General features: G+C 34.2%; 3 protein-coding genes across 3 annotated transcripts; 1 reads left to right on the forward strand and 2 right to left on the reverse strand.

The window, feature by feature from the left end:
- Positions 1 to 2070: 2070 nt before the first annotated feature.
- LOC125854900 (uncharacterized) lies at positions 2071 to 5111 on the forward strand. The gene is made up of 3 exons (XM_049534499.1): positions 2071 to 2195; positions 2568 to 2661; positions 4516 to 5111. The coding sequence occupies exons 2-3, from the start codon at positions 2599 to 2601 to the stop codon at positions 4975 to 4977; spliced, it is 525 nt and encodes a 174-aa protein (XP_049390456.1). The 5' UTR covers positions 2071 to 2195; positions 2568 to 2598; the 3' UTR covers positions 4978 to 5111.
- Positions 5112 to 5733: 622 nt separating this feature from the next.
- LOC125854886 (uncharacterized) lies at positions 5734 to 13904 on the reverse strand. The gene is made up of 14 exons (XM_049534485.1): positions 13702 to 13904; positions 13484 to 13593; positions 13294 to 13381; positions 11802 to 11901; positions 11635 to 11708; positions 11477 to 11548; positions 11322 to 11399; positions 10408 to 10532; positions 8891 to 8963; positions 8529 to 8590; positions 8038 to 8436; positions 7794 to 7893; positions 6508 to 6759; positions 5734 to 5950 (listed from the first exon to the last, which is right to left on the reverse strand). The coding sequence occupies exons 2-13, from the start codon at positions 13561 to 13563 to the stop codon at positions 6559 to 6561; spliced, it is 1452 nt and encodes a 483-aa protein (XP_049390442.1). The 5' UTR covers positions 13564 to 13593; positions 13702 to 13904; the 3' UTR covers positions 5734 to 5950; positions 6508 to 6558.
- Positions 13905 to 20001: 6097 nt separating this feature from the next.
- Positions 20002 to 21126, reverse strand: LOC125855657 (uncharacterized). The gene is made up of 2 exons (XM_049535411.1): positions 20920 to 21126; positions 20002 to 20775 (listed from the first exon to the last, which is right to left on the reverse strand). The coding sequence occupies exons 1-2, from the start codon at positions 21124 to 21126 to the stop codon at positions 20002 to 20004; spliced, it is 981 nt and encodes a 326-aa protein (XP_049391368.1).
- Between the last annotated feature and the right edge of the window lie 437 nt (positions 21127 to 21563).

Here is a 21563-nt window from a genome sequence, read left to right on the forward strand (position 1 = left end):
GAACAGTGAAAGTTGATTTTTCTATTCATTTTCCTCTAAATCAATTCACTGGGAAAATACATGGTGGAAACATATTTTCAATGAAATAATGAAAAACTTCATAATTTTTTCATATAAAAACATTGTTACTATTTTTTTCGTTTCTCACAAGTTCAATTAAAATATATGTGGGAATAACACTCAACATTTTTTAGTGAGATTCTTTTTAAATGTTCTTTCTTATATTGTTTTCCCTTTGTCATGTGGTTTGGCCGGGGGCCCTTTTGTACGGGACCCTTATCAATTCCAACGGCTGTTGAAATAATGATCGGGCTCAACGCATAAGGAAGAACGCGATAGGAAGAATGTAATTATAGAGAGGTTAGTCTTAGTGGATTGAGAATATAAGTAAGGATTACATATCGGACAATCGAGATTCAATAGATGAAAGAAGAGATATTTTAAACCCGAAAATCAACGTTAAGTCAATTATGATCAAATAGGTAGGGGGTAAATTCACACTACTTTCAAATCGTACCCTTCTAGCAAAATAATCTTTGCATGTATGATGGATTTTGTTAGGAATTTTCTCAGAAAATACATATTATTCTTTCTAAGTCTCTTAGGTCTGTAATCTATCCTCATTCTTAAGCTCAACTTATTTTAATAGTAGTAGTTTATATGCCAAACACATACACAACCCCTCAAATTTGCCCTCATTTTTCATTTTGGCACTCCAACTTAGCCTTGTTCCATTTTAACCCTTAAACTCCATTTTTTCTATACCATTTAAACACCTATATTATTTTTATGATTTGTTTTTATTTATGTTCTTCAATTGCAATTTCTTATTTTAAAAAAATAGACGTGTGCTTGTTAATTTTTGTAAAAAAATTAAACATTCACGAACGAACATAAAAGTTTTCAAACAATAATATTATTTTTTGATATTTCTCTGTATTTTTGCATGAAAATAAATTGACGAAAGTTCTTTGATTTTCTTTCTTAAATATTCAATTAAATTAAATAACACTACTTATTTATTTTTTCTTATCATCTAGGCTATCTAAATTTAACGCAAATACTCACTTTTAATTTTTAATATAAATCAATACGAATAAAAAAACCATCTTCAAAAAGACTCGACTGACTTTGTTAATAACACTACTAAAAAAAGACTCTTGTTCATTGCTAATAATACTACTAAACAATGTTAAAACTCGACTGACTTTGTTAGGTTGTCGGTGATTTTAAAGAAAGAAAACCAACACAATTTCGTCGGTTATTTTTCACACAAAAATACATAACACTCTTAAAAAAAATTATTATTTTTTAAAAAGAATTATTCTTTGTTAATTTTTAATTTTTTAACTAAAATTAACTGACACATGTCGATTTAAAATAAGAAGTTGCAATTGAAGAATATATATAAAAATAAAGAAATCATGAAAATAGTATTTCGTGTTAAAATGGTACATAAAAAATGAAGTTTAAGAATTAAAATGAAACAAGGCTAAGATAAAGTGTTAAAATGAAAAATATGAACAAGTTAAAGGGTCTGTATATGTGTTTGGCCTAGTTTATATTAAAGCAAGAATTTTTAAATGTCTCATCATTTCCATGATCTTTCTTCTTGGACTGAATCATACATATAACTTATGCTATAGTATAATAATTTACTAAAATATTCCGAGTCAAAATATAGTATCTCACTAAATTTCAGCGTAGACGGAACAAAAAACACTAGGTATTATTTTTTTTTTTGTATAGCTTTAGTAGATAAAGTTATCTGATACTTATTGTTAATGAGTAAAATTTATCGAAATACGTACAAACTTACTCAATCACTATAATTATAAATTAAAATTAGAAAATGAAATAGTATCTTAGTGGGTACACAAATCTCCATATCTTCAACTAACCCATAGAAAAAAGATCCATGCCAAGAAATATGATTAAATTAGAAAAACCACAATTCAAATTTCTAACAACTTTCTACAATTGGGATACAACTTGTATTATAAGATACCTCGAGTACCAATATATAACTATTCCAAAAATACAAGGGTAGAGAAGTGGGACCCATGCATTTCACCAATGGTAGCAGCAGTAGTAGGAACAAAGCATTAGATTCTGCTCCTTATTTCCTCCGTTTAAGCTAACTTTGCGTAATACTCTCTAACCAATTCCCATTTTTTCTCTCTCATCTTTCTCAGGTAACAATTTTCTCACTCATTTCACTTTTCTAAGCTTCCATTTTCCCGGAAAACGCCGGAATTTTCTATTTTCTCCCCGGAATTCTCCATTTCCTTTTACAGTTTTGCTTATAACAGAAACTTCTTTTTTCGCCAAAAAGAAGAAGTAATAGTAGTTTTCTTCCTCCTCCTTCGTAGATCTTCAAGTTTAGAGTTTTGTGACTTTCATTTTAGAAAAAACTGATGGTAGTGCGTTGTATGAGAGGTTAAATTTTGCTTCATTCACCGTTTTTTCGACTCTTCTCCGGCTATATATTTCTGTATTGGTTTCGAATTGTGAGAATTATGGATGATAATTTTTCCAGGTCGATATGATTTGTTGTTGGTGTGCAGGTGTCGAGTGGAAAATTAACAGGCAGTACAAATGGAGATCATGCTTAACAACACTGTGCTAACGTGCGCTCCCACGCTTTTACCCTCCACTCAGGTTAGTACTTCAATTAAAAATTGCCAGTTTTAACCTGGAAAAAACTTATATCCTGTGTTTTATATTTTTAAAAAAACTATACTATTGTTTTACCATGATGAGTGGAAATTCAACTCAAAATCTTATTAGTAATTGAATAAATTAATAGTGTATATAAAATATTGAAACACACATTTCTAATTGTGAATAAATATTTTCGGGTCAGTATCAAGTTTTTCCGTCAAAAGAAATTAAAAATATAGAATTAGTAAACCTAAGGAAGAAGTCTCTTTTTTGTTTTTCTCAGAAATCCAGTGCTTTTCTTCTCTCTCTATTTTTTTTTTCTTTTAGTTTTGGATTAACCCCCTTAGTAAAAATTAATCTGAGAAATTTAGTTTTCCATATGTAATTTTCAGAATTTAAGGATTAAGAATTTGGGGTTTTAAATTTCGTTAATAATTGTCAATTAATTTTATTAGGGGTACACAAATTAATTTATATATATATTTAATTATTTTTCTAATATGAATATAGGATTTTCGGAAAAACTACTGATTTGGATCGTCCGAATCTATGAACCCGAATTTTAAAAAGGAAAAAAATCATGTGAGTTAAAAATTAATATTTGAATATTGAAGTTACGGTTGGAGATGAATACAAATTACTATTTTTTTAACGAGTAATTTGAAGTAAAATTTATGAAAACTTCAAAATGAAGTTTTTAAAATATCTATCCACCGCCAAAGTAACTGACATGAAAAACTCAAGAAGATAATGTGATGGAAGTATATCTATCTAAAAATAGAATTGCGTAGCATTAACTTCCTCACTACTTTTTCAACGTGTGAAGTTACTAACGTGCGCCTAAACGGTACGGGTTTATTCTCGTGTTCGGAACTGAAACGGAATGTTAATTTGGCTTATATATGCCATTTTGGGTTCCGGGGTTAGTTGATGAATGAGGAGGGCCCCACTAAATATTATATAGTCTCCACTGCCAATTATGTTAATTCTGCAAAATAGATGCTGCAACTTCTGTCTCTTTGCAGTGAACTAATTTTAGTTTTTTTAATTACTAATTTGGTATTTTTGAGGAAATAATTAAATTCTTGATGAAATTTTTTAATCCTGGAAAGGTCAAGTTTGCCTTAATATTAAAAAGGATGTTAGAGTAAAATATTGAGTTGTAAAAACATGTTTTTCTAGGTTGACTCAGTCTTGAGAGAATATTATATTGAAATATTCTGTCAAGAGATGATTAATATTATGTTTTCTAATTAGGCTGGCCTCACACATTAACATAGCAATAAATACATGTACTGCAGTCTGCAAATAGTAGGGGATGGTCCAAGTTTTGGGCTCATACATTTTAGCTGGGGACTTGGGCTTAAAATTGTCCCATCTGTGCAGGTCCAATTTGTAATAAGCCCAAGTATGCAATATGGGCTCATTTCAGTTATGTTAATATGAGGTGTTGAGTTCGAGTCGCGTTGGATTCTGGGTATGAGGGTCACCTTTGTTAGGGCGCGTTTTACTACACAAGGTGGAATTTTCTGGCGTGAATCTAGATTTAGTCGAGCTCAATACGAATATCGGAGGAAATAAATAAAAAACATTGATGCACTTGGGCTTATGTAATGAGATTGACTGCCATGTATAGTATGAGTGATGAATATCTATGGGCTTGAACAAACTACTTTACTAAAGGGGGTAGAGAAGAGGAATTATAAGGTGGGGAACTGAAGCCTTTGCTAATAAGGTGAAAAATCAAGTAGTCAACCAACTGAGCAACTAAGATCCTCAACTTATAGTACATAAATATTTCATTATATTCCTAGAATATTCATTTACAATAATGTCTTTAAATAATTCCAGGATGGTGTGCCACTGCTGGCAATTGAGACCAAAGTCAAGGGAGATCAGAACACAAATGATGAGCAAACCAAAGTAGTTGATGCTGATGAGGAAGGTGGAGATGGAGACGACAACGATGAGAATGGAAATGAAGGATTTGAGGAGGGCGAAGAAGAGTATTCTGATGAAGGAGTTCATGGAAACAATCCCAACAAAAGCAAAGGAAATGCCAAGAAAAGCAATGGAGAAGGTGAGGAGAATGGAGATGCAGAAGATGAAGAGGATGGTGGTGAAGAAGGTCATGATGATGATGGTGACGATGATAATGATGATGACGATGATGAAGGAGATAATGATGACGATGATGGTGGAGAAGAGGAGGGTGAAGAAGAAGAAGACGTCGTGGAGGACGATCCAGAAGATGATGATGAAGAGGATGAAGAAGAAGAAACTATCCAACCTCCAAAGAAGAGGAAGAAGTGAACAAATGACCACCTGAAGTTAGTTTAACTTGAGAGGGAGAATCATCCATTATGCTTTTTAATTACCTTTCATTTGAAGTTATTTAGAACTTTGGAGCTTTTATTTGAGCAAACAAGATTCTCCCTTCAATTTTTCACATGTCTCTTTACTTAACAAGTCAATTATCACCAATAGTTTCTACTTGCACACAAGAATCATTGATATAATACTCAGTTCTGAATATCATCATTTGATTTATGGATAAATTAATCAATAGTTTCTGAGTATCATCATTTCAAATTATGTTGTTCGATTCTTCATTTCAAATTAAAATAGGTCCGCCTTTTGATTAAAGTTAGACAAGAACAACACTTTTGATGTTTGACAATTGAAGCAAAAACTATTTTATTCTTCTATTTGGATGTTAGTTGTTGAAGTAACTTTTATAACAATAAATAACTAGAACGATTATTTTAAATAAAATACAATGATGGAAGCCTTTCAACTATACATTTAAACTAAAAGGCCACATGTAAATATTTGACCCCGGCCTGAGGCTGCTGTTTTACTTAATTTGTTAAGGTGAAGACTCAAATAAATTCATCTCCTCCACCAATCCTTTTTGGTCGCATTCTAAACCAATTGACACCATCCTGGGCAATTACTTTTGCCTTCCACAACAGCCCAGGAAAGTACAAAGTGGTTACATAGAAAAGCTTGTTGCAGGAGTAGCAGTTCAATTAGCATGACTCGAGAATCTTTGGCTAACAGTCATAGAAGAGGATCAAGATTTTCGATTTTGTAACAGGGGAGGGGGGGATGTGGTGAAAGCATATTTGTCTTCAAACCATGGGTGTTTGCTTGGGTGCAACACCATCACGCTTTCTATAAAGCTAAAACCACCTTCACACTATATACAATTCATGAATGTTTGAACTTAAAGTCAATTTTACAAGTTTTTTTCCTCCAGAAGCATCTCTCCGTCCTTGGATGCCTATGAAACACGAGAAGAAAAGAAGGGAAGCTATTTTATGATTAAATCTGAAGAGTCAAAAGAAGAAGATCAAACAGGTGAAAAACAAAATGCTTTAGAGATGCACAACATGATGATCACTAATGATTTCCAGCACTTCTTATTTGCCTAATACCCATGATCAGTTCTAAACTTCCTACGGTACAAAACAAAAAGGCCATCATCAAGAGGTCTAGTATCGAGCAGTTTTACATCACCCACACAAACACATTTTAATGCCACGTCATGAACGTATATTTACAGCTAAACATGAAGAAAGAACCCAGCAACTAGGAAAGACCAGAAAATTGAGTATGCAAGCATGTAAACTCAGCAAAGAAGCCTGGATTAGCTAATATTGTATATATGTATTATCAAATTACTCAGAGAAACAAGACAATTCAGATATTAGTAGTCAGAATCGAACACTAGGAATGGAATTATATTAACCCCAAAATTATACAAATCTGAAAGAATCACACACTATCAGGGTATTAATAAGCATGTTATGTTAACGTGACAAAAAAAGCTCTTTTTACCTTCATGAGTTAGGGCACTATATACAATGAAGTAGCCATCCAAGAAGTGGCTTATTTCTTTGTTGCATCAATAAACATGGCTCGGGTCCAATGTTCAACATCTTCTGTATGTGATGGAGGAGGAGGAAAAGGAGGGTGCTCAATAAGATCCCAGTCTTCAATTAAATTTTCATTCCTTCTTGCATCAGATACTTCAGTGGCATAAATTAAATTGCCACTAGAACTTGGAAGAGCATTTTCAAATGTATTTCTCTGCAAAGTTATTAATGTAATTAGCTTTGTTGTTAACTACTTTCAAAATTTATTTATACTAGAAAAGCTAAAAAAGTATAGTTGCAACAATAAAACTAACAAGAAAACAAATAATAGGCCAATTCATAAAGAATTTCATATTGTTATGCCCCAGTTATCATAGTCACTAAAACAAATCCACAAGTAAACTACGCCGACACATCCTGAAAACCACAGCAACAATTCCGAAAGATTTTAAAGAAATTGGAATTTACAGGATTTGTGGATTATCTATACTTTGCAGTCAATTTGCCCGGGAGATGCGTACAGCCATTTTTAGATACAGCAATATGCAGTTCTTAGAATGAGAAGACTACTTGTCAATAATAGGAAATATTTGATAAATTAGTTTAAAAGCTAATTTTTCTAAAAAGTAAACTGATTAATATTTTTATATTAAAAAAAAATAATCTATACTTTGCCGTTCTTACTAAAAATTATGTTTCCCTAATAAAAAGATTTCATCAAGTTCTGAAAATTATAAGAAAACTTAATTAAAACTAAGATTGCTCAATTGAAGTGGGGGGAAGAAATTATCTTTGCATACATTGCTAACTCAATAGTTACGAAGTATGCATAATCAAGAAAACTCAATTCGAGACTTATAAGAATTGCCTATTAATATTTGAGTTATGTGAGATCCTACTTATCATAGAAGTTCATTGCCACATTATTGAGTTCATCTTTCCCTAGCATAAGGTCCTTTTTTTCAATAAACTACTTCATACTGCAAGAAAGCAAAGGAAAAGATTTGTAGTCATAAAGAGTGGATGATGCATTTTGCTGCTAATGAATATTAGACAATCATATAATGCTCAACAGAAACAAACATTATATACAGAAAAGCTCATATCTTTTGTAGTTATGAAACCAATACTAAGACCTATGCATCTATACCAAAAATACTGGTGCATGTTCACTCAACATACTAGTACCAATGTTTTTAATTCCAATACTATGTTATGGTGAACTGAATCCAAAGATAGAAACTATACCAATACTGGCACATGTCCACTCTCCATCAAAGTGCTAGATGATCCGGCTGAATCTACATTCCAAACAGATTTGTTCAGTGGTTGGACTTGCTTGGATGCCCTACATATTATAAAATCAAATGACTGAATACAGGCCACTGCTGAATAAATCAGAGGTTTCAATGACATGAGAAGTAATTTCTTTCATTAAATACTATGGAGTACAGATCTAGAACTATGATACATAAATGAAAGAAACATGTACCTTGAACCAGACATTTTCAAAGAAAAAACAGACCGAACTTCCTTTGAAGAAGAAAGTGTAGCCAGCAATCTTGCAAATGTTTCGAAGGTAGAGGCTTCAGCAGGAACTTCTAAACATAATGTGTTGTAACAGTATGCAGTAATGCAAGCAACACTTTTCTTGAGAAGTGCTATGCCTTTCTGCAGATCCTTGTGTGTTTCTATTGAGTGCAGGGAAGCAGAAGCATAGTTGAAACTGCTACTACTAGAAGAATCCAACCGAGGTTTTCTATCAGATTCCATCGAGGTAACTCCAAAGTTACTAGAAGTTCCAGAATTACTGCAACTTCTGTCGTACCATGAAGCCTCCCCACCTGAAGAGCAAAAGTTTTGGCGCGGGATAAAAAGTGGGTACTCGCCACTGCATTGCATGAGTAACATCAGTAAGAAAATTTTAATCTCTTTAAATGGGGAAAGGAACAATAAATTTCTACATTACAATTAAAGGAATACCTTCTAGACGACGGACGGGCATCCCAGTAAGAATCTCGTTGCCATATTCGAGAACATGAACCCTAATGTAATAAACACAGACACATGAGAATTTGAAAAAACTTGGTCCGGATTCAAGATTAAACAAATAGGTTATCCTTTGACCATCTATGAGTCGTGACTCTGCCAAAAAAGGTAGGTGGATTCACTACGGTCTGAAAGGCACTAGAAAATTGTTTTGCTATACCTCTAGCATAAAATAAAATTGCAACAATTCTCTTAAGTAAAGATTTTTGTACTTATTCAGCTCTGATAGGGAATGTACCCTAAAGACATTTGTGGCTCAACTACCAAAAGAACTACAGAAGGTTGTCTGAGCATACCGCAAATCCTGAATTATGAAGTGCAGGAGCACAGACGCAACGAATAACGAGGTTCAAAAGTTGCACCATATATCTGCTTTCAATCGTCGAAATAAAATCATTAGAATATATTATCAACCAACCAAAATGGATATTCTACAAATATATAGTAAAAGCGTTGGATAATTATCTCAATCAATTCAACATGTGGATAATAAATAGGCGGTGCTTCATTTCAATGGCAGGATAATGGTTCACAATCTTAGGTATCTTAGGGGAGTTGCAAATCGTACTGCATAACTCAATTTGCTACAGTAAATGATATTTCCTCCATTTCAATTTATATGGCATAGTTTGACTTGATATGGGGTTTAAAAAGAAAGAAAAGACTTTTGGAATTAGTGATCTTAAACATGCCATGAGATTTGTGTGGCTATAACAGCATGCTATTAAGGGTAAAATGAGAAGTTTAAAGTTAAATTATTTCCAAATATAGAAGGTATCATTCTTTATGGAACGGACAAATAGGAAATAGTGCCACATTAAAATGGAACGGAGGAAATATATGATTCTAAAATACACCAGATAAACGACATCCCAAGAAAATGTAAGACAACAACATACCCAGTGTAATTCCACAAGTGGGGTCTGGGCATCCTAAGAAATGTATGCACATGCATTTCACCTCATGCTTTCGAAATGACTGGATTCATTCACTGCACCTTAATCAGCAAATAGCACTCTTGGCCTATCTACAACTAACTATTCATTTACTTGAAGCACCAAAAAATGAAGAACTAAATTCAATCCCACTACACATAATAACAAGCCCTTGGAGCATAAGGGGATATACAGTTAGTATGTCATCTTCCAGTGATCATTCCATTAAATGATAGTGTTTTCCAATTTCTTTTTGATTTTGAGTTCTTGGAAAAGCCTTCTTCAATTCTTGTATAGCATAAGGCAACTTAAACCTTAACCAAAGAATCCCCACATCCAGAAAAAAACCTAACAACCATCCTCTAAGGCTTTGATAAACCCTTCCTGTATTTTTACTGATATGACCAGGATAAACAACCCTCACCTCCAAGCATATGAATAACATGTGAGAAAATCACAAAATATCAAGAAGAATGTTGAAACCTGACAGTTTGAAAAGAAAGAAATAGGAGCCTGACAGTAGCACCCAGATCATACTTGCTACCAGGATAAGGATTATCAAATTCTGTCCTACTTGAATGCAAAAAAAAAAAACATGAGTGGCCGATGATCTACTTTGATAGAAAACCCATGGCACTCCAAATCAAATAGTCCACAACTACTGGTCAGTAATTTAAACATTGTTCAAATAAAACAATGCATGATAAAAATTGAAACATTGAGATGAGATTATGACAATAAACAGAGAAAACTCATATTGTCACCGTATAATGGCTCTGCATATATTTAGACTCTTGACAGCCACATTATATGTCAGAAATTTAATAATTATGCAGCTGGAAAAGTGACTTATGTGATAATCAAGCAAAAGAAATTACCCTAAAGAAGCACTCAGCTCGTCAGATGGAACTGAGTGAGGATCAAGTCCTTTTGGCAACCTTGCATTACAGATGCTATCATATTGGCCACTAGATCCATCTTTTTTGTCTCCATCAATTGTTACCTGCAACACAAGATTTGTATGAACCCACAAATGTGCCCCAGGTAGATAGTCTACATAAAGAGAAAGTTCAAAGTCAAAAATCCTCTTTTATTGGGCCATCTAAATACCTAATGGAAACATCACTAAGCATATACAGTCCAGGTTTCTTCCTGAATGATACCAAAGTTCCACCCATATACTAACAAGATGACCCAATAGCAGATGAAAAACTGTCACCTCCAATTTCTATTTTTCCTAAAACAATCATAACTTCTATATGAGGCAGATGTAAATTATAAAAAGAAATGGAGGAATTTATAAGGGCCAAAAGAAACACTCTGTAAAGCATTTATGGAAGACCAACAAGATAAGATTCATAATCTCAACAATAGTCAGTGTCAGATACTTTGTTTCAAGAAATGAAGGACCCACATGATCAAAACATCTAACTTTGGAGCTGAAATAATCCTTTATTTTATATAACCAACAGGGAAGCAGGGGGTTTGAGATGTGCAATCCCCCTTTGAAGCCTATTTCAGTTATCTTCCCAATTTTTACTTCCAAGTTTAAGAATATCAAGAGTTTGCTGATTGAAGAAAAAGGAGATGAAGTGTCTCAAGTAACTGATTCAAAGATAGTAAAGCACATATATAATAAGGAGAGCCTCTCGAAATGAGTACCATATTAATACTCATCCATTCACTGTAGTCTTTTATAGGGTTAAGAAAATGTAAATCATTCCATTTTCTGTATTTTGGATTGAATAGTGCGCGCCTCAATTACCAGCATATATAATTGCTCAAGACTTACACGACGTTGAGGGAATAACTTGCAAATCTGTTTTACAACCACAGACTGTTTATGAAGAAGCTCAGAGGTAATTGCCATCTGCAGTTTCAATAAAAGAGAATTAGTAGCATGGAATATTTCGGATTGGAGAGTTTGAAAGAAGAAGAATTCCTCACATGCCCAAGATTTTGAGTGCAGATGAGATTAGGATAAAACTTCTCAAGTTGTTCCGCACGATTTTTTTCCAGCTACAATTTGATTCAGTCATCAGTGGGCTATTTCATCAAACTATCCACAACAAAATGTGAAATACAAAAGAAAGATTCAATTATACCATCCTTGTAGCTGATCCTAGCAACTCATACTGAACTTTCAGATCATGAGACATCTTCTCAATTTTCGCCTTCCCTGTAAATACATGTATTAGTCTGCTAGACAATAGGTTATGATCTGCATTAAAATCAAATTGAACTACTGCCATTAGTTGACAGGACCAAAGACCTTGTGAAATTTGCTCTTTCTGCTGTCGGAGTTTTTCCCTTAATCTTGCCAATTTTTCATTCCGAGGCACCCTCCAACTAAGTTGATCGTCGGCCTTGCCCTGAATATGATCAAAATGTCGAAATCAAAATAATGAGGAAGTATATGAAAAGAAATTTCAGCTACAGGTATACCTCGCAAGAGTTTTCTTTCATAAGTAACTAGTAATATGGTAGGTACCATCAACTAGAAGGAAAACACGATGGTAGCTCATGATACCAGAAGTAATCTATAGATGGCCAGGCCTATAGGCAGCAAGTCAAAATACAACAATCCCATCAAATTTTCAGTTATTTAGCAAGGCTGTGTTAAGCATTTTCGTTATCAAAAAAAGGTTCATAGCAACCTGACATGCATCATACTGCTCTCACATTGCTTACTACATATGCCTACTTTGGAGCAAAGATGCCAACACTAAATCATTTCTATTCGGGTCTAATTTTATTCCAACAGACAAAAGAAGAATATTAGTCCTCTAAAACTTTTCTTTCTAAGAATGGTAAATATACTACGAGTCCTCTAAAACTAGGCTCTTTATATATATTTACATGGATGTACAAGTCTAAAACTAAGAAAAAGAAAAGCTCTAAGAATACCGGACGTCATGGAACTACACTCATGTGAGACCCCTCTGTTTGACTAACATACAACTTTTGATCTTCCATATACCTTCATTTCAAAGTTGGAACCAAATGAATGTAACAAACAACAATTCATTAAATCCAACAGGTAGTTATTGCTCATATGGTTTTTTATCTTCCCCTACACCTTCATGAATCTTGGGCGTCTAATTTGTTCAAAAGTAAGCCCTTCAGATGACATGGATCCTAAGAGATCATCGGTCCTTTGAGACAACTTCCCTTTGAGTAACTCTATATACATCTCATCCCCTTTTTCACCTTTAATCATCATATTGATGCATTACAGAACGGTATATATGGTCTATGTAAAACATGGTTAAACTATCTCAAGCTATCTTATCTCATCTTATCCTCCATGTGTGTCGCTTGGACCTTCTATTGAATATGACCATATCTAATCTTATCCAATCTTGTATGACTTTATATACATCTTAAAATTTGCATTTTACGACATTCACATTGTGGATATGCTGAGTCCTAACTGCCAAACATTCACTCCCAGATAATTAACGGTCTTACAACAATTCTACAAAACCTTTGCTTTATTTTGTTTAGTATCTTCCTATTGTATAGCACTCTGAGTCATGAAATTTCCTCCATATGAACAATCCTACATTAATTTTATGTAATATATCTTCAACTACGATTCCATTCTCTTGGATATAACAAACAATATGATTAAGTTATCCATTGTCATTTGGAAACTCTTTCAGAAGCAATTACAGATAATTGCATCTTCTAGTAGAAAGTAATAAAAGCACAAGTGATATAAACTGAAGGCATAACAAGAGAGAACTTTTCTCAGGAAAAACCTTAGCCAAGAGTATTTCACTTAATTTCCCACATAATGCTTCTCTCCTTCCCTTCAGTGATTTCAACACAGTGCTGTACTCATTCAATCTGCCAAAAACACATCATCACCACAATTAGAATCTTGCAACCCCCACCCACCAAACTTCCATTACGAGGAACTTAACATTTAAGCTAAATTTTGTGAATCACCTGTAATTGACGCAAAGAGTACAAACGGAAGGTAGATTTGAATTCTCACAAATACCACAACAGCTCGTTTTCCGCGTCATCTCCACTGTTCCAAACCCTAGAACATCTACCTACACATAATAAACCAAAATTCAACAATTCCATACGTGAATTTCGAGCTCAATTGCAGCTATTGTGTCAAACATATATAATTGAAGATAAAATTAAGGAAAACTCACCAGGAAATTGGGCAAATCAACTCCATGAAAAAATAAAAATAGCTACAATAATAGTACCCAACCCAATTGTGAAGGGGATATTAATAGATGATTTTTTTCGGATATATAATAACGATGCCTTCGATAAGTATTTGTCGCCGGAGCTCCGGTGAGCTAATATATTGTAATTAAAAATTGAAACTGTAGACCTCGTAATAACTTTGATTGCAAGTTTAAACGAATTGACTCGATGCTATTGATTGTAATGTAATACTCTTTTACTTGACTAATTAATTTTCTTATTTTTTAATTAAGTACTTAGGACCGTTTGGCCCCAAAAATATTTGATAAAAAATTGGGAAGTAGTGTTTGATTATATAATTTGATAAATATATTTGTCAAGTATCTCAAGTTCTAAAATATTAGAAAAAACTAATATTTGGGTCAAGTTCTAATAGTTAGAAATTTTAAAAAATTCAAAAATTACCGCAAAAATTTATATTTTATAAAAAAAATACTCATCATTTATTAATTCCAACTAATATTTGTTACTATTTCCTCCGAAAAAGTTTGAGTTCTAATTTGAGTGATAAAATCGAGAAAAAATAATAATTTGTGTTTAATAAGTTATAATTATAGTTGAATCAATAACAAGTTTGAGTTTGCGATTAATGTATTATCTTGCCTATATTGTTATGTTGTTGTTGTTGATTATTATCAATTATATTAAAACATATTCATTATAAAATGATAATATAAATTTATGGGCATGTAAAAAAAAAAAAAAAACTTATGCGTATAATCATATTTTTGAAATAGTCAAATATTTTTGGAAAATTTTGGGATCAAACACACGGTGAAACTTTATCAAAAACTTCACTTAAATATAATTTGCCAATAATATTTGAGAATTTGGGGTCAAACGCTAACTTAATAATAAGAGAATTATACACAAATAATGACATAGTGTTAAGAACTAATTACATCTTATCTCTACTCTTTTTCAAATTACAAAAATCTCTTAATATGATTGAATCGAGATACATCTCAAAATATCTCAATACGTTACGTCCTAATTTCGGATACATCCCTCAATATTTGATACATTGTGTCTCTATTTCATCTATGATCGAAAAGAACCACTATTTATACACTGAATTAAGTTAGTACTAACTTCTTAACAAACTTCAGCAGGTCACGTGACCTTTAGTGGACTTGACTTGAGCCTATTTTTTCTAAGAGAAAATAGAACTGAAATAGAGACAAATGCTTCCCAGCAGTGTTGAGCCATTTAATCACTAGTTTAGTAGCAGCTCTGCTTACCAACAAGATTGTGGTAGAGTGGTAAGTACTCTTTCATCCTTAACCAAGAGGTCTCGGGTTTGAGTCCCCTTGGGTATAGAGTCGTCTTTGTTAGGAAGCGCTTTACCCTCAATATGTGGAACTTTTCAGTGCGAATCCAAATTTAATCGAGCTTCAATGTGAATATCGAATACCGGATAGAAAAAAATAAAATAGCAGCTCTGCCATATTTTTCTTCTCTACTGCTTCAGAAGTACCGAACACGGGATAGGAAACAAGCAGCTCTGCCATATTTTTCTTTCCTACTGCTTCAGAAAGAAAAGAAAAAACTATGACTTTGTAATAAATGCAATAATAACAGACAGAGCTACTCCTCTTTTCTCTCTTTTGATTGATGAAAAGGTGTGTATGTGACATGTCATGTCTAAGTTTATAACAAATCTCCTCCTTTCATAGCCAAAATGAAACACACTCAAAATTTGTAAAATTCATCAATTTTATCTACACTCCATTTATTTGTTTAATCTTAATTTGAGCCATTTTTTTTAAAAAAAATACTACATAAAATCACTTTTAAACTTGTGAGTCTGATATATTTTAGCACTTTTAACTTTTCAGACATTTAAGTACCTCAATTCTAGTTTGAAGTGAACTAAATAATATCCTAAAAATATAAGGAGATCCATTCTCGAATGTTGAAATATTTTTAAGACACCGCCAAATTTAATTCATTCAAAATTGTCATACAAGTCAAATGTGATGTCAGTATTAATTTTAAAAAGGTTCAAGATATTGAATATTTTAAAGTATGACGGAACAACAGATCTCCACGACCACATAACTCACTTATATTATCAGAGTTAAAGGAAATGTTGTTAAGTTTGGGGAACTACCCAGCACCAGACCAAATTATTTTTTTTCAATAATTAATTTGAAGTTCAAATGGCAAGCGTCTATTTCTCGTTGGTTAATTTGTCACATAGATGAATTTGTATTACACATACTTCTAACTTGTTAGATGAATTTGTATTACACATACTTCTAACTTGTTTGTATTACAAAAAAAAAAAAAAAATACTTCTAACTTGTTTGTACTACACACACTTCTTACTTTTTTAAAAATTAATATGCGTGATGATGAAAGATAAAAAAATGAAGATGATTTGGGGAATTTTCTCTGTGTCTATTGATCAATAATTACAAAACTTTATACAAGAAATAAGGACTAATCTGCAAATAGTAAAAGACTACTAGATAATTTCCTAAACTATGTAACTAATTACAACTAATATCTGTACATCTCATCTATTCTAGAAGGTGTTTTATTTCATGTCACTATTGGGCTGAATGTACACTGGATATACTCTATTTTGAGCCCAATTACATTAAGCCCTTAATGAAGGATAAAACTTCAGCCCAGGTCAAACTTCAAACTTTCTCCGACAAAATCATCCTTGATCTAGAAGCATCAAGTCTTGTCTCTCTTGTCTCAATCATTTCATCTTCTCCCTTCTTCTGTGTGTCAATGGAGGAAGAGTAAATCTTCTCTCCAACATCCCCCTCAAGTTGGAGGGGATGGAAATCACACCCAACTTGTCCAAGAGGCGTTGATGAGAACCCCAATTTAGAGGCTTGGTGAACAGATCTGCAAGCTGACCTTTCGCTGGAACAAATGAGAGAGAAATAAGGCCTGATAAGAACTGTTGGCAAACAAAGTGGCAGTCCAAATCCACGTGTTTCGTACGCTCATGAAACACCGGATTGCGAGCAATATGGATGGCGGCCTTACTATCAGAGTGAACTGGAACAGAAAGGTCCGGTGGAACAGAAAGATCCTTAAGGAGGCGTACCAGCCAAGTAAGTTCAGCAGTGACCCGTCTCATGGACCTATACTCTGCCTCAGCAGATGAAAGTGAAACAGAGGCTTGTTTCTTGGATTTCCAAGAAATTGGAGCTCCACCTAGAGTGATGAAGAAACTACTAACAGATCTCTGTGTGTCTTTGCAGGAAGCCCAATCAGCATCACAAAAAACAAGCAAATCGAAAGAAGGATATGAAGACAAGAGAATGCCTTGACCAGGATCTGACTTGAGGTAACGCAACACACGCAGGGCAGCTGAAAAATGAGACACAGTGGGTCGTTGCATATATTGGCTGAGACAGAGAACCGCGAAAGAGAGATCAGGACGGGTATGAGTAAGGTAATTCAACTTCCCTACTAATGTTTTGTAAAGAGTAGGATTCTCCATCAATGGCCCATCATCATGCTGTAGCGTAGAGTAAGGGTCAAGAGGAGAAGAAACAAGAGAACCAGAAGAATCAAACTCCCCTAAAAGATCCTGAGTGAATTTACGTTGACTTAAAATGAACCCCTGTCTCTCTCTGATGACTTCGATACCCAAAAAATAGTGAATGTCCCCCAAGTTCTTAACTCGAAACTCAGAGTTGAGAAAATCAGTGATAGAAGTAATCTCAGATGTGTCACTTCCTGTTAGCAGTATGTCATCCACATACACAACCAATATGGATATAAGAGCACCATTTGTCTTGAAAAATAAAGAATAGTCATTGAGAGAACTAGAATACCCTTTATATGCCAAAGCACCAGCAAGTCGGGCATACCACTGTCGGGAAGCCTGTTTTAACCCATAGAGAGACTTCCTTAAGAGACAAACATGATTAGGAACAAACATGATTAGGAGAAGGTGGGGGAAAACCTGGAGGAAACCTCATGTACACTTCTTCTTGCAGTTCACCATGTAAAAATGTATTATTTACATCAAGTTGGGACACTCTCCAACCTTTCTTGATGGCAATAGTGAGCAAACATCTGATTGTGGTGATCTTTACCACAGGTGAAAAGGTCTCACTAAAATCAATGCCTTCCTTTTGAATGTCCCCCCTTACCACCAATCTAGCTTTTAGCCTTTCAATAGAACCATCTGAGTTATGCTTGGCTTTATAAACCCATTTACATGGCAAAGGTCTCTTACCTGGTGGTAGTTCCACAACCTCCCAGGTACCATTTAAGTGAAGAGCTGCAAGTTCTGTTTCCATTGCCTTGTGCCATCCAGAATGTTTATAGGCTTCATCAAAGCTCTTAGGCTCTGTGATAGAGGACAAAGACTGTATGATGTTTTGATTTGGCACAGACAAAGCAGTAAAAGAAAAAATATTAGGACTGGAAGAATGAACAAAACAAGAGTTAGTGACATCAGTGAGTAAAATGGAGTTGCAAACAAAATCCTTTAGGTAGGAAGGTTGATGACTTAATCTGGCTGACCTTCTAGGAGGGGTAGGAATGGTGGGCGACACATGAGTGATAGGAGTGGTTAACAAGGGAACATGAGGCTCTGGAGATGATGTATGTGACTCAGGTGAGTGAAACATAACAGGAGAGGGTGGTTCTGAATCTGAGACAGGACTAGGAGAAGGAAAATAATTGTTGATAGAGGTGCCAGAATGTGTAGAAAAGGGAAAATGATCCTCATGGAATTTGACATCCCTTGAGACAAGATACTTTCCACTGTCTAACTCCATAACCTTGTAACCCCTTTGATTGGAAGGATACCCTAAAAAAATGCACTCCCTAGCTCTAGGTTGGAATTTATCCCTACCATGAGCTAAGGTAGAGACAAAACAAAGACAGCCAAAAACTTTAAGATGTGAGTAAGAAGGTGATGTACCAAAAAGAATTTCATAAGGAGTCTTCCCTAGAATAGCTTTAGAGGGTAATCTGTTGAGCAAGTGAGTAGCAGTTAAAATGCACTCACCCCAATATTGAATAGGAAGGTGAGCTTGAAAAAATAGCCCCCTGGCAACTTCCAAAAGGTGTTTATGTTTCCTCTCCACTACCCCATTCTGTTGAGGTATGGCTACACAAGATCTCTCATGAAGAATTCCTTGAGAATGAAGGAACATTGTCTCTTGACTACCCCTTCCTAGTTCCAAAGCATTGTCAGATCTTATCCTTTTCACCTTTAATTCAAATTTTCTTTCCACCATGGCTAAAAAATCCTTAAGTACTGGAAAAGCATTACTCTTAGTTTTTAGGAGAAATGTCCATGTACCCCTGCTAAAATCATCTACAATGGTCAAAAAATAGTTATAACCATCATGAGTGGAAGTTTTGAAAGGTCCCCATGTGTCAATATGTATCAGCTCAAATATCCTTTTAGATTTAATGCTACTGACAGGAAAGGGCAGCTTGCTTTGTCTAGCTTTAGGACAAACAGGACAAATGTAAGGAGAAACAGAAGGGAATGAAATGAAATCAAGATTTTTCATTGTTGAAAAAGGCAAATGCCCCAGTCTTACATGCCATAGAGCTATATCAGAAACAACATTGGCACAAATAGGAACTGAAACAGACCTAAGATTAGAACTAGAAACTGAAACAGATACATTACTGGAAATATTTCCTTTTGGAATTGAAATCAAATCACTAGAGATAACTTTGGAATTTCTTCCTTTTTGAAAAGAAATATCTTCTTTAAGAGACTCTGATTGCATCCTAGGTGCCTTGAGTAGATAAAAATCATTTCCTACTTCACCAAAAACTTGTTCCTTCCTCATTAAATGGTCCTGTAATACACAACCACTAGGAGTGAATAAAATATTACAATTGAGATGATTGGCTAACTTATGAACTGATAATAAGTTATATTTGAAATTCGGGACATATAAGACATTGTGGAGAGTGAGATTAGGCAATATACTTATGCTTCCTATATGTGTCACAATGATCTTAAAAGAGTTAGGTAAAGTGAGATGCAAAGGCATAGATAGAGGAAGCAAAGAAATAAAAGATTTGGAATCAAAACACATGTGCTAAGATGCTCCTGAGTCAATAATCCAAGTCCCAGAATTATAGACTGTAAAACATGATCCCGAGTATTTTAGAATTGTACCGGCAACTGCATTTGCATTGATTGTTGTCCCTAAACTTGCTCCCTGATTGTTTTTCACATCCATCCTTACTTGATTGACCAGATTTGAATATTGTTCTTTGCTCAAAACCTAGTTATAATGCTCTTTGTTAGGGAACTGGGGGTACCACATGTTCCTTGAATCCTCATGATTCCCACTAAAAGCTTCACCCTCTTCCCCTGTAACTACTGCATTTCCTTTGACCAAATTCTGAGAATTCTTTGTCTTAGTAAACTCAAAATCATCTGGGAAACCAATTAGCCTAAAACAGTCATCATACACATGTCCTGTTCTTCCACAGTAGGTACAACTCACATTTGGATTATATTTCACTCTCCTTGGTTTATTTTTGGGAAATGTTTTCCCAACCTTTTGATTGCCAGGATTCCCAGATTTCTGTGTTGCTTGAGCTCCTTTAAATGGTTGGTTACCAGATCTGTAATTCACTCTTCCTTGACCTCCCACCATGAAAGAGGCAGCATCAATTGTGTTAGCAACATTAACATAAGCTTCCTTTTGGTTTTCATCCTGCAAAACTAAAGCATAAGCACTGTTAATAGAAGGTAGTGGATTGATCATTAAGATGGTTCCTCTTGCTTGACCATATGTGTAATTTAAACCCATCAAAAATTGAACAAGTCTTTGATCCTCCAAAGACTTGATAAGTTTTCCTTTGCCTTCACATGTGCACACACAACTACAACATGATAACAGATCTAGAGAATCTAGCTCATCCCACAAACGTTTGAGCTTGGTGAAATATCCTGCAACATCATTGTTCCCCTGAACTAAATTTGATATTTCCTTTTGCAGGTGGTAAAGCTTAGCGCCATTGGTTCTGCCAAACCTTTGCTCCAGACTATCCTACAACTCTTTTGTTGTTTTAGAGTAAATGACGTTGTCTTCGATGTCCTTAGATATTGCATTCAACAGCCAAGACATCACCATGTCATTGCAACAACTCCATTGCTCATAATCTGGAGAAAGCATATCTAGAGTTTTGCATACCCCATTGATAAACCCCAATTTCTTTTTGGCTGAAAGTGCAATCAGAATAGATCGCCTCCATCCTGCAAAACCTCTACCATCGAAGATTGAATTGATCAAATTCATCCCTGGTGAATCTGAGTTGTTCAAGTGATAATGGTGGGTGTTGTTAATGGTTCCACTGGTTTCAGTTTCTTTGGATTGTGTTGAAGGAAGATCATCTCCCATGATTGATCAAGATTTTAGAAGATTGAAAAATGATAGAGATTGGATCGAACTATTGCTCTGATACCATGAAAGATAAAAAAATGAAGATTGTTTTATTTAAAAAGATATAAGTAAGGGAAAATGACTTAGTTTTTGAAAAATCGATTAAACCTATGATTTAAGAGAAATCGAATTTCCAAAAGAACAGAGTTGCCACTTAATTTTTTGTAAAAAATCAAGAAAAAACATAAGGGTTTTTCAAAAGATTCAAACAGATAAAATCGATTGAAAACAAGGGTTCGAGTTCAATGTACATTCCGAGAAGGTGTTAGGCCCTCGGAATGCCCGCTAACTCGCGGTTAACCGACGATTTGACCAAAATGAGTTTTGACTAATTTTAAAATTTTAACTTAAGTAAAATAATTTATTACGACTTTGACTAATTTTAAAATTTTAAC

The sequence above is a fragment of the Solanum stenotomum genome, chromosome 2, assembly GCF_019186545.1.
Source record: "Solanum stenotomum isolate F172 chromosome 2, ASM1918654v1, whole genome shotgun sequence".
Classification (NCBI taxonomy): Eukaryota; Viridiplantae; Streptophyta; class Magnoliopsida; order Solanales; family Solanaceae; genus Solanum; species Solanum stenotomum.